The 10,248-nt window shown below is 36.7% G+C and overlaps 1 protein-coding gene across 1 annotated transcript in view; it reads right to left on the bottom strand.

Annotated features, from left to right (window-relative positions):
- Window positions 1-410: 410 nt before the first annotated feature.
- Window positions 411-10,248, bottom strand: part of drd2a (dopamine receptor D2a) — a 28,456-nt gene continuing 18,618 nt past the window's right edge. Inside the window, exons 3-7 of the mRNA XM_085370014.1 lie at window positions 4,222-4,358; window positions 2,735-2,943; window positions 1,688-1,774; window positions 1,075-1,462; window positions 411-607 (exon numbers count right to left, since the gene is read on the bottom strand). Coding sequence (XP_085226140.1) covers window positions 411-607; window positions 1,075-1,462; window positions 1,688-1,774; window positions 2,735-2,943; window positions 4,222-4,358 — 1,018 coding nt within the window. The remainder of the gene's footprint in view (window positions 608-1,074; window positions 1,463-1,687; window positions 1,775-2,734; window positions 2,944-4,221; window positions 4,359-10,248) is intronic.

Raw genomic sequence — 10,248 nt, 5'->3', positions numbered from 1 at the left:
CATCTATGATTAAAACATAAAGTACACATACAATAAATAGCAGTTTGCATGTGTGTGGTATACACAGATGGCTCCTTACATGACAAGCACAATGATGTCAGAGAACAATGTCATTTTTTTCTCTCTCCATAAAACAGGTCATCGTTACAGACATTTCTTGTTTTACATTCAGTGATTTGGAGAACGGGACTCCACACGAAATTTAACATATAGATCCAAGATGCCTTTCAAGAAGACAAAGCCAAAGCCAGTTTTTTTTTTTTTTTTTCAGTCACTTAACTAACTTTAAATGAACAGATCGTAGTTTCCCCACGTGGTGTATTTTCCTTAAGAGGATGAGGTATTTGCCACAGGATATGCTTTCATTCATCACCTCTCCTTTAGTCTGATCAGATAAGTGATGTTGCAGCTCAGCAGTGCAAGATCTTAATGAATGCCTTTCTGAACTCAACATTAAAGGTGGTGTATATGATGGGATTTACAGCACTATTCACATAGCCCAGCCAGGTGAAAGCGTTATACATCTCGGCAGGAACCTTGCATTTGGTGCAGTGGGTGTTCAAGATATGTGTGATGAAAAACGGCAGCCAGCATATAATGAATACACCTGAGGAAAGAAAAAAAAAATTAGGTATTAGAATAAGATACAGAGAATGAGGAAATAAAGCCCAAATATGGGTGGCCCTACTGAGGAGTTGGATTCTAAAGTATCAGTACAATTTCTTTTTGTTGCATCACTGTCTGACTTGTTTTTCAAACTCTTTTTTTAGGTCCTACTGAAAAAATTGATTGAAATGAAAACAAAAACAAACGTAAAGACAGCCAAATACCTATGATAGAGCAGTGGGAAAAAAAAGATATGTACATTGCAAAAAACGCTTTGAACACGCTCCTTTGCATGTTCAAAGATAACATTTGGTTCTAGAAATGCTTAATTTTCTAGTGTCACTTCAACTTTGATGTGCAGAATCACATAAAACGGCTTTTAATTGAGCTTGTATTCACTTTCATGACTTCTTTTAAAATCAAATGAATAATTTAAAAATTACTACTAATAATAAGGGACTAACTTACCGAGGACGATGGCTAACATCTGGGTAGCCTTCTTTTCCTTTTGCTGGGAGATCTTTCTCTTGCTCATGGTTTTCACAGAAGTCTGAGTCTTGCCATTAGGTAAGGCCTGTGTCTGGAAGGCTTTGGCTACGATGGGTGCCGGATCGCCTAAGGTCTCCTTGGCAGGATCGCCGTTCTTTTCTGCTTTCTGGCCCTCCTTGTGGGGTGTGGGGGGTGTTGAGATGGGGCTAGCGCTGGCCTTGTTGGGCATCAATAGCTGATGGCTCGTGGCTGGAGTGTCTCCAAGAGCACCTTGTATCTGCTGCTTCTGCTTCACACTGCTTCCACTGTTATTCAGCTCATCCAGCTCCAGATCTTCTCCCTCATTGACCACATCTTTGATGAATATCTGAATGAAGACAAATTTAGTAAAGGTTCATTCGGATGGGGGTAGCGAGTATAAAACTTTTCTTTATTTAACTTTGAATTTTAAAATTACATTTATTCTAGCAGATGGGGAAAACTTCAAGGTGACATCTTTCGAAATCTCTGCAGGCAAAAACTTTTTTTTTTTTCCATCAATTAAACTTTTAGGGGAAAGCATAAAAACAAAAGAACAAAAATGTATACACACCACTTTCTTCTTGTTGACAGGAAAACTCCCATTAGTTTTAACAATCATGGTGCACAGCCTCACATCCTCTGGATGAGTGCACTTATCCTGAAATGAAAACAGCTGTGTCAGGCAAGGAGAGAGTACAATGTCAAAGCAACTGACAAAAGGGCCGTCTAAGCATGGAGGAACAGGTCCCGCTTCCTACACGGTCAAAAGAGGCTACACTGAGCACGGAAAGGCTGTTTAGCAGCACTCTGATCTGCAGCTTCTATACCCGCTGAAAATCCAATCCATCAATGTGACCATGTAATATATTGTTGTGTGAAATAATTTCACCAACCTTAATTTGATAATTAAGATAAGAAGTGAAAAATTATGCTCCGTTACCCCATAAAGATTATAGCTATCTGTCAATATGCTGCCATATATTGACCAAAACCACAGCACGAAGCCATGCATAAACATGAGTAATGTACTGCACTGGATCGAGAGTGTTGCTTACTTTCTGTACAGACATCAATAAGTTATGACAAGAAAATCAATACCCAGAAAAGCAAAAGGTCATTTGAGGGCCGTCACAATTAGTTTTGCATGTCACATTTTCTTTTTAAATGACACATTTTACAGGGAAATGTGTCATTTAAGATTCAAATTTGTGTCCTGGATTAAACCTGATATTAAATATCTTATTTTCATGTAAGGTGTTAAAAACTAAAACAGCTAAAAAGCCTTTTCTAGCAGAGTCTTGCTCAATTCAACCCCTTATCTTAATCCATTGTGTATTCAAAGAAAATCAATCGCAGTCTGTGTTTTTATTTTAATAATGTGTTGCTCTGTAATACAATGTCTGCTTGTAAAACCAACAAGAATAGCTGGACTGAAAAAATGTATTGCAGTTCTCTAAAGAAACAAACAAAATCAAACAGCAAATGATGTCTTTTGTGATGTTTTTTAGTTTAATGTATTACTCTAAAATATTAAGACAGTACAGAGAGATAAAGGAGCTTTGATAAAATAAATGTGTAAATGAAGCCATAAAAACACGAGCCAGCTATAGCAGCTCACCTTTAGTGAGGTGGCCATATCAGGGTCCGCAGCCTGAGAGACAAGCTGCTTTGGTTTTGTGTTGACGCGTTTTCTGCGCTTCCTCAGGACCACATAAATTTGGACATAAACGAGCAGAGTGATGATGAAGGGTACATAAAAGGACACAATGGAAGAGTACACCACAAAGGCTGGATTGGCGATCACACAGAGAGACTCATCACGAGTAGCTGTGGAGATAAGCACAATGTGAATTAAGACTGCGTGTTCTCTTTCTCCCAAGACTTGCTGCTTTTGTGCGTGTGTGTGTGTTTAATCTTATTTTACTTCCACTTTTAAAAGTCTGTAAAACCAGAATTTGGAACCTTAGATTTGCTTGAACCAATAATTGCTTTTTGATTGCAAGTAGATCCAAAAATGTCACCACTTCTACATTCTCCTCACTCTGAGGTTATTTACACAGCACTCTTTCTACCTCACCTCCACTCACATTAACCGTACTCCCACTTCTCACAGCCCATGTGGACTGCCTTATAGCTGTGGAGCCAAATGCAGAGATCATCTCACCCCAGTTTTGGACTCTGCAAGGGTTGTTTGTTAAGTTTAGATTTTAATAATTTACTAGATGAATTGCCCTCATTTTTAAAATTCCCTAAAAACTAGTTTAGAAACTGAGGCGATGCTTCTCTGGGCTTGTATTTCTAGCTTTTTGGACAAACCAAAACCAAAAATTATAAAGAAAATTGCAGCATTTCAAGTTAAACCTGTCCAACTGTCACGCTGAAGGCTGTGGCTAGAAGGCTAGAGAAAGTAGTCTATTTAGGGGGAACTTCACCAATTTTATACATAGAATTATCTTTCCACTAACAAGGTTCAAGAAAGATGCAGGAAGCCTTCAGTAGTTGCTATCAGAGAAATGTAGGATCCAGTGTTTTTAAAGCTCAGTTCACACTCTGGGCTAGAAGTCTGGCTATTTGATGCTTCACTTTTCTCCATTTTTAAATGTCTTTTGAAATTTGTAATTCCTTCTTTCATGCTTTCTACAAAATATGCCGACTCGATCTACAGTCAGTGTTTATTTCTCAGGGTTTGAGTCTGAGCTGAACCAGCATTAAATGAAGGACTCAAAGGGATGAGCGGAGCTTCAAAGTGACAGGCCACTGGAGTTGGTCAACAACAAGGTGGCGCCTCGCAAAAAGCACTTAATCAAAACTGCTTTACTAGTAATCCTCCTTTAAGCCCCTGTTCCTTGGAATAACCAACCTAAAGGCCAAAGGCTCACTAAAAGTAGATACACACGGGTGTGAAGGAGTTCTTTACCGGCACAAATAGCTCCATAGTGAATTTACAGTGCAGTATTGTAGCTGTAACTGGGTGCTGACATAGATGGTCTGCTTAAGTACAGTGGCAAACGTCTGTTACCTCTGCTATCACTCTGTCTTGCACCATCACAAAAGCATTTCTGATTCACAGACTGAAGATCATGTGTGTATTGTACTCTCTCTTACCTGTGTTATTTAGGCCAAACAACAGGGGACAGGATATGGCGAAAGACAGTACCCAAACCACAGAGATCATCACCGTGACCCGTCTCCTGGAACTGTAGCGGGTATTGTACAGCATTGGCATTGCAACTGCCGTGTAGCTGTAAGGGGTAAAGGAAACATAGTTGTCATAGTTATAATTGGTGAAAAACATGGCACATTTTTATAGTTGTACATAGTGAGTAAAGCAGGTTTGAAATATTTATATACACACACATGCTTTTAATAAAATTTCATTTTATTGTATTTTTTTCATTAAGTGATCACACCACTTCTATTTCCAGTTCTCTTTCTCCATCAGTTGAAATTTTTAGCTCAAAGCACAACAGAAAGCATGGAGCCAGAAAAGGGTGAAACAAGAAATGCTGCCTGTCATTTTTAATCAAATCCTTTTCCGAGATGGACTGGCCTGTGGAAACTGGTGCTGTAAGCTGCAGCTCCAATAAAATGAGATACTAGTAGGAAGGCTGTTTTAACCCCAGTCTCTTGCAGGAAAGGCCTTATCATTTAACCCTGATACATTAGTTAACCTTATTAGTGAGCTTGCAGTAATCACTAGGAAATGCCCAGCTTTCTCATTCATTGATTTTCTTTTTGGTTTTGAAGCGTTTTACTCAGAAAGTCAGCTTGGGAAAGCCTTTAAGAGCGCATGACTGAGTGTCTTTGTGACAGAAAATCAGTGGTTACTGACTACCAATCTAATGTTTACGATGATATTGGCAGAGATTTCTTCCAGTAAAAGTTTTTCCTCCTATGAGCAAGAAGCCAACTGCTTGCTCATAGGGGATTTTTGTAACGTTACCTTACAATTTTTTTGGTGGCTGGTGGAAAGCACAGGTTAGGAAGGTGGTTGCAAAGAAGCTGAAGCGTCAGACAGTTCAATAACAGTTGTTAGTATTATTTTTTTTGGCATGCATGACATGAATCATTCAAACAATAATAACCATTTTAAGTGTTTTCTCCCCCTATTTTTGAGCTGTTGATGGCGCTCATCAGTGTAGTTAGAACATTGAGCACGGCGATATGACTCACTCAGTGAACATGTAATAATCACCACACCCTTGATTAATAGCTCACTTAGTATCAATCAAGCCCTTTGGCTATTTGTGCCAGTGGCAGCCTCGCAGAAACCCACGCAGCCTGCGTACAAAAGACCTGTCATTTCAAGCTTACACACAAAAATAGGACCAGTGTGCATCAGGTCAATAGTCTGAAAACTTGTGAGACACTATCAAGCTCTAGCAAAATATGTAGCCACTAAATAAGCACCTGTGCTAAGGTAAAGCAGCTCAAACACCTGGAGACATGGGATGCATGTTTTCTTCCAACCTTTTTTTTGTCATGTGCTTCATATTACATTAATAAGATTGTTCTGGGAAGCTGTAGTTTTAGGTAATTGTGCAAACCATTTATGTAAACAGACATTAGTTTTTCTCACAGTAATTGAAGCAACGTGCTGTATATAAACACATTCAAATAACGCTAAATAAATTTATTCTATTGCATATTATGACTCACTGAGAGCATTATTACAGAGAAGTGTTTTCAGCCATAAAACCGCCTGCTTTTTGGCGAGCATAATTGGAGATTGGAGTCCACGCGTACATTCGTATTACCTCCTACACATAAGCAGTTTTGTCTTAGTTCCATTAGTCTTCTGGTTCTAAAGAGGAAGTGAGTGGTTAAATTGATTGGCCATTGTTGGAGGGCGCCCCAACTCCAATTGCAATTAATCTAGTCATCCTTCTAAAAAGAGTGAATACTTACATTTGCACACAGAAATAGACCCCATAATTTCATCACACCCCAATTTGCTCCACATTAGAGAATAAGAACAAAGTTAGCACAGCAGGAAGCAATCCTTGGATGTATAAATTACTGCGCTGCCTAGAGCTGGAAACACATTTATCTGTGACTGTTATATGAATCTTTGCAAATAAATCGCCATCATGTGAGTGGATCCTTAACCATGCCAAAGCCAGGTGAAGTGATTCTTGATTCTGTCACAATGATTCACATATTTGGTATTCACAAATATGTGGCAAACAAGCACAGGCCATATCACTGATATCTAAATGTAAATTCAGGTGAGATTCCTCTCTAGCGTGCTTGAAACATTCATTTACATACAAAAACAGCGATATACGATCACATTATTCAGATTAATAAGATTTTCTCCACATACAAGTCATCTGTATTCTAATTCACTCACCTCAGTAAGAGCTGAAAATGTGACCAAGGTGAATATTTATTACTACACTAAAGTGAAAGCCTGTGTGGAGTTATGAGATTATTGTATTTGTTTACTAGTCAGCAAGACTATGCGATATCTACAAAGTGTAATTATAGGACCATAGGTGGAAAGGCGCAACACTGGCAAAAGAAGAACCCATTTAATTTTGCTGTGGATGCAGATCACTTCTTTAAAATGGAGAAATAAATCAGTGTCACTGGATATGCTCCTTTAGCGTATCTTTAAATTAATCGTGAAAGAATTAAATTAAATAAAATGAAGATAGAAGAGAATAGATGGATGGAAAATGTGGTAAATATATCCTTGATATTCCCATGAACAGCCTTCAAGTGTAAGTTTCAAAAAATTACATAAAGTTTAATCACAGCACTATCGTTAAACAGTTTTTTTTTAAATCACAGAACAAAATGAGAGAATTTAGTTTTTAAAGAATCCACGTTTATTGACAAGACAAGAAGCAGTGTTCTTGCACTGTTATGTTGAATTAAACAGAGACTATTGATTTTAAGCAGTTCCGATCAATATTTAAACAATGAATCAAACTACTGTGTACGTAATGGGCGTTCTGAAAGACTGTATCTGAGCAGATAGTTAAAAACTGATGCTAGAAAAATATAACACTGAAGTGCTACGTTTAAGCTATTTTGACTTTGTTAAAATAATCTGTATTAATTCTTTATTATAAAAATATTTCATGTTGTTATTAAATAATATTGATGCATATGCTGTTTGTAACACATACTATGTAATATGCAATCATTAATCTGAATTATGAATGCCTCTGGCTCAGTTTAATATTCAAACCTGAGCCTTTTGTTTTATTTAATACTTTCATCTAAATCTTAATTTTACACCCTTTTTGCATGTGAGAGGCTCTTTGGTATTTTGATCATCTTTACATCTTTACAGGAGGACAATTTATGTGAGTAACATAAAAATTCAAACTTTGTTTTACTACTGACACTTAGTTAGGATATATGAGTGAATTATGTAAAATGAATGCTTAATAACCTATACTCATTGAAACTTTCTTGCTTATAGTACATCATTTAGCATTCAGATTTACACAATTATATCACATGGCTTTAATACTGATAGTCAAAGCTTTACAGTGTACTTTTAGATGTTTGTAAGCTACTATAATTGAGATACTGTAATTAATCTAAAGTGATATTATTCACTGTTATTTTTAAATTGCACTTTTTATTAATGCATCGAATATCTTTAATAATGGCATTATTAAGCTGCTGTGTAAATGTAGTTGCCACCTCTACTAAAGAAACTTTCAAATATGACTCAGGTCTGTGGAACATTTCAGCATCCCTCAGCTCACTCTTTTAGTTTTCCACTAGTGTTAATATTTTTGATGCATTCCTTGCTCTCTGTGGTCTCAGCTGCAGCAAAAACCTTTTTAAGCAAATATGCTCTATAAACCTGACTGTTTGCTACAAGTTTAGTTCTAAACCACAGTCAAAGTCTTCCGCTCTTAGATTATTTTAAGGATTTTTGCAGCTAATTTGGTTGAAAAGCCAGCAAGCTCTGCAGTCTAAATGACTATGTAGATTGTTTGCTTTGTCTGCACTCTCTCACAGAAAATATGTCGTTTGTGAATTGCATAAAAAACAAATGACTAATGATTCAGGATGACAACTTTAAAGGAAAGACAGAAAACAAATTTGCATTTAATGTATATGTTTTTTTAAATAATAAAATTTACGCAATAAGTATAGTATAGTTTAGCATTGTGTTATGTTATGTTAGCATTTAGAAACTAAGTGGTGCCTTTTTCATACTTGGGATTCCAAGAAACACCCTGTGTTGTGAGGCAGGTCTAGACTACAGGGGGACAATTCACACATTACACTGGCCAGACTGCATGCATGGCATTACTGGAACTTGATCACAGGATTTAATATTCATAACCCCAGCTCCAAAGTGTAAATACAACCTGATAAACCCATATTCCATTCACAACAGATTATAGAAAAAAAAATCATGATTTTAAAACAAAAAAAGGTTGATTTTTATTTTATGGCAGAAGCAGTTCTCTAAAAAGTCGTTACAGGGCCATGTTTACCACAATTTAGAGTCCTCTATTCATTTAACAACAGTCTGTAAATATCTGGGAACTGAGGGGGGCTGCTGCTGGACTTCTTTGTCCTATTTTTTGTTTCATGATGTGCCAAATATTTTCAGTTGGTGAAAGATCTGGTCTGCTGACAGGCTGTTTCAGCACTCGGACTCTTACATAACAAAGCCATGCTGTTGTAATATTAGCGGCATGCTTTTTAACACTGTCCTACAAAAATATGAAAGGCCGTCCCTGAAAAAGTGACGTTTGTTTTGCTCTATATGTTGCACTGATGGTGCCTTTCTACACCTGCAATCAGCCATTTCTACATGCACTAATGCACCCCTATACCATCAGCGATGCAGGCTTAACAACAAGGATGGTCTCTCTCCCGCTCCTGTAGTGTGGATGATGTGGCATTCATATTTTCCAAAAAATGTAAGAAATTTCGATTTGTCTGACCACAGAACCGTTTCCCTCTTTGCTTCAGTCCATTTTAAATGAGCTTTGGGTCACAGAAGATGGCAGCATTTATGGATCATGAAACTTATACAACTTATAGACAATATTATCTGGAAGTGTTCCGGAGCCCATGCAGGAATTCTTATGACAGGAGGATTCCTGTTTTATTGCACTGCCATCTGAGGATCTTAAGATCACAGGCATCCAGTGTTGATTCTCGGCCTTGTCCATCGCAACTTTTTTGTAAATGGTGTTTGGGGTTTACTCAGCAGTTAACTAAAAATTAACAACTAACCCAAAACACCATCTGACAAGTCATCACATTGACTTAACCCTTTATAGCATGACCTATGAAATAACTGCCAGGAAATTCAAATTTTCTGAACCATTTATTGAGCTTATTGAACCATCTAACAAATCTGCTTAATAAAATTGATTAAATTACATTTAAATGTCCTTTAATTTGCTACATCTGACATTAAAAAATGCTTAAAAATACATCGTGCAATTTATTTAGGTTTTTCAGGATTTAAAAAATTACACTGATTATGCAGAAATCCCCAAACCACACAAAAAACCTATATGTATTAAACATGACACACTAGGCATTAAGATGTTTATTTCAAACAATATTTATTTGAGAAATTGGGTTCAGCAAATATTTATTTATTTTTTCTTAAAGACTTAATTAATTAAAACTCTTTTTTTAAAATTTGGTGTATATTTATATTACAAAATGTATTTATTTTTACATATTCAATTAACAATTAATTACTCAAGATGAAATCCTTTTCAGTGATTTGCTAATTTTTGTACCCGGTAGTTAAACCTTTGCTAAAGTTCATCTATTTTTAAAATTTTTAACCCTGGCATATGTCTATGAAAAGGTTGCTGCTGACAGTGTGCAGGCACCCACAAATATGCTATTAGATTTCACTCTCCACAGCACCTGTCTTACAGGTGGTCCTTGGATAATGCACTCATTTTAGTTCCAAAATTGCATCAATATGCCATATTGATGTGCATACATATTTCTGTCCTGAACATCTGGTGGCTGGTAATCAGTATTGCAGATAAACAGAAACTGAATGTGTTGTTATGGTGTATTCCTGGCTTAAAAATCTCATTTTGTTTGTTAATAGCTGTGTGTGCTTTGATGGTCATGCAGTTAAAAGACACCAGTTTTCTGTTTCATATTATTCAG

The sequence above is a fragment of the Diplotaxodon limnothrissa genome, linkage group LG14, assembly GCF_057381915.1.
Source record: "Diplotaxodon limnothrissa isolate DT_005_m linkage group LG14, D_limnothrissa_male_GT1.1, whole genome shotgun sequence".
Classification (NCBI taxonomy): Eukaryota; Metazoa; Chordata; class Actinopteri; order Cichliformes; family Cichlidae; genus Diplotaxodon; species Diplotaxodon limnothrissa.
Note: the sequence above shows the minus strand (reverse complement) of the source record. Positions and strands in the feature narration are given on the sequence as shown.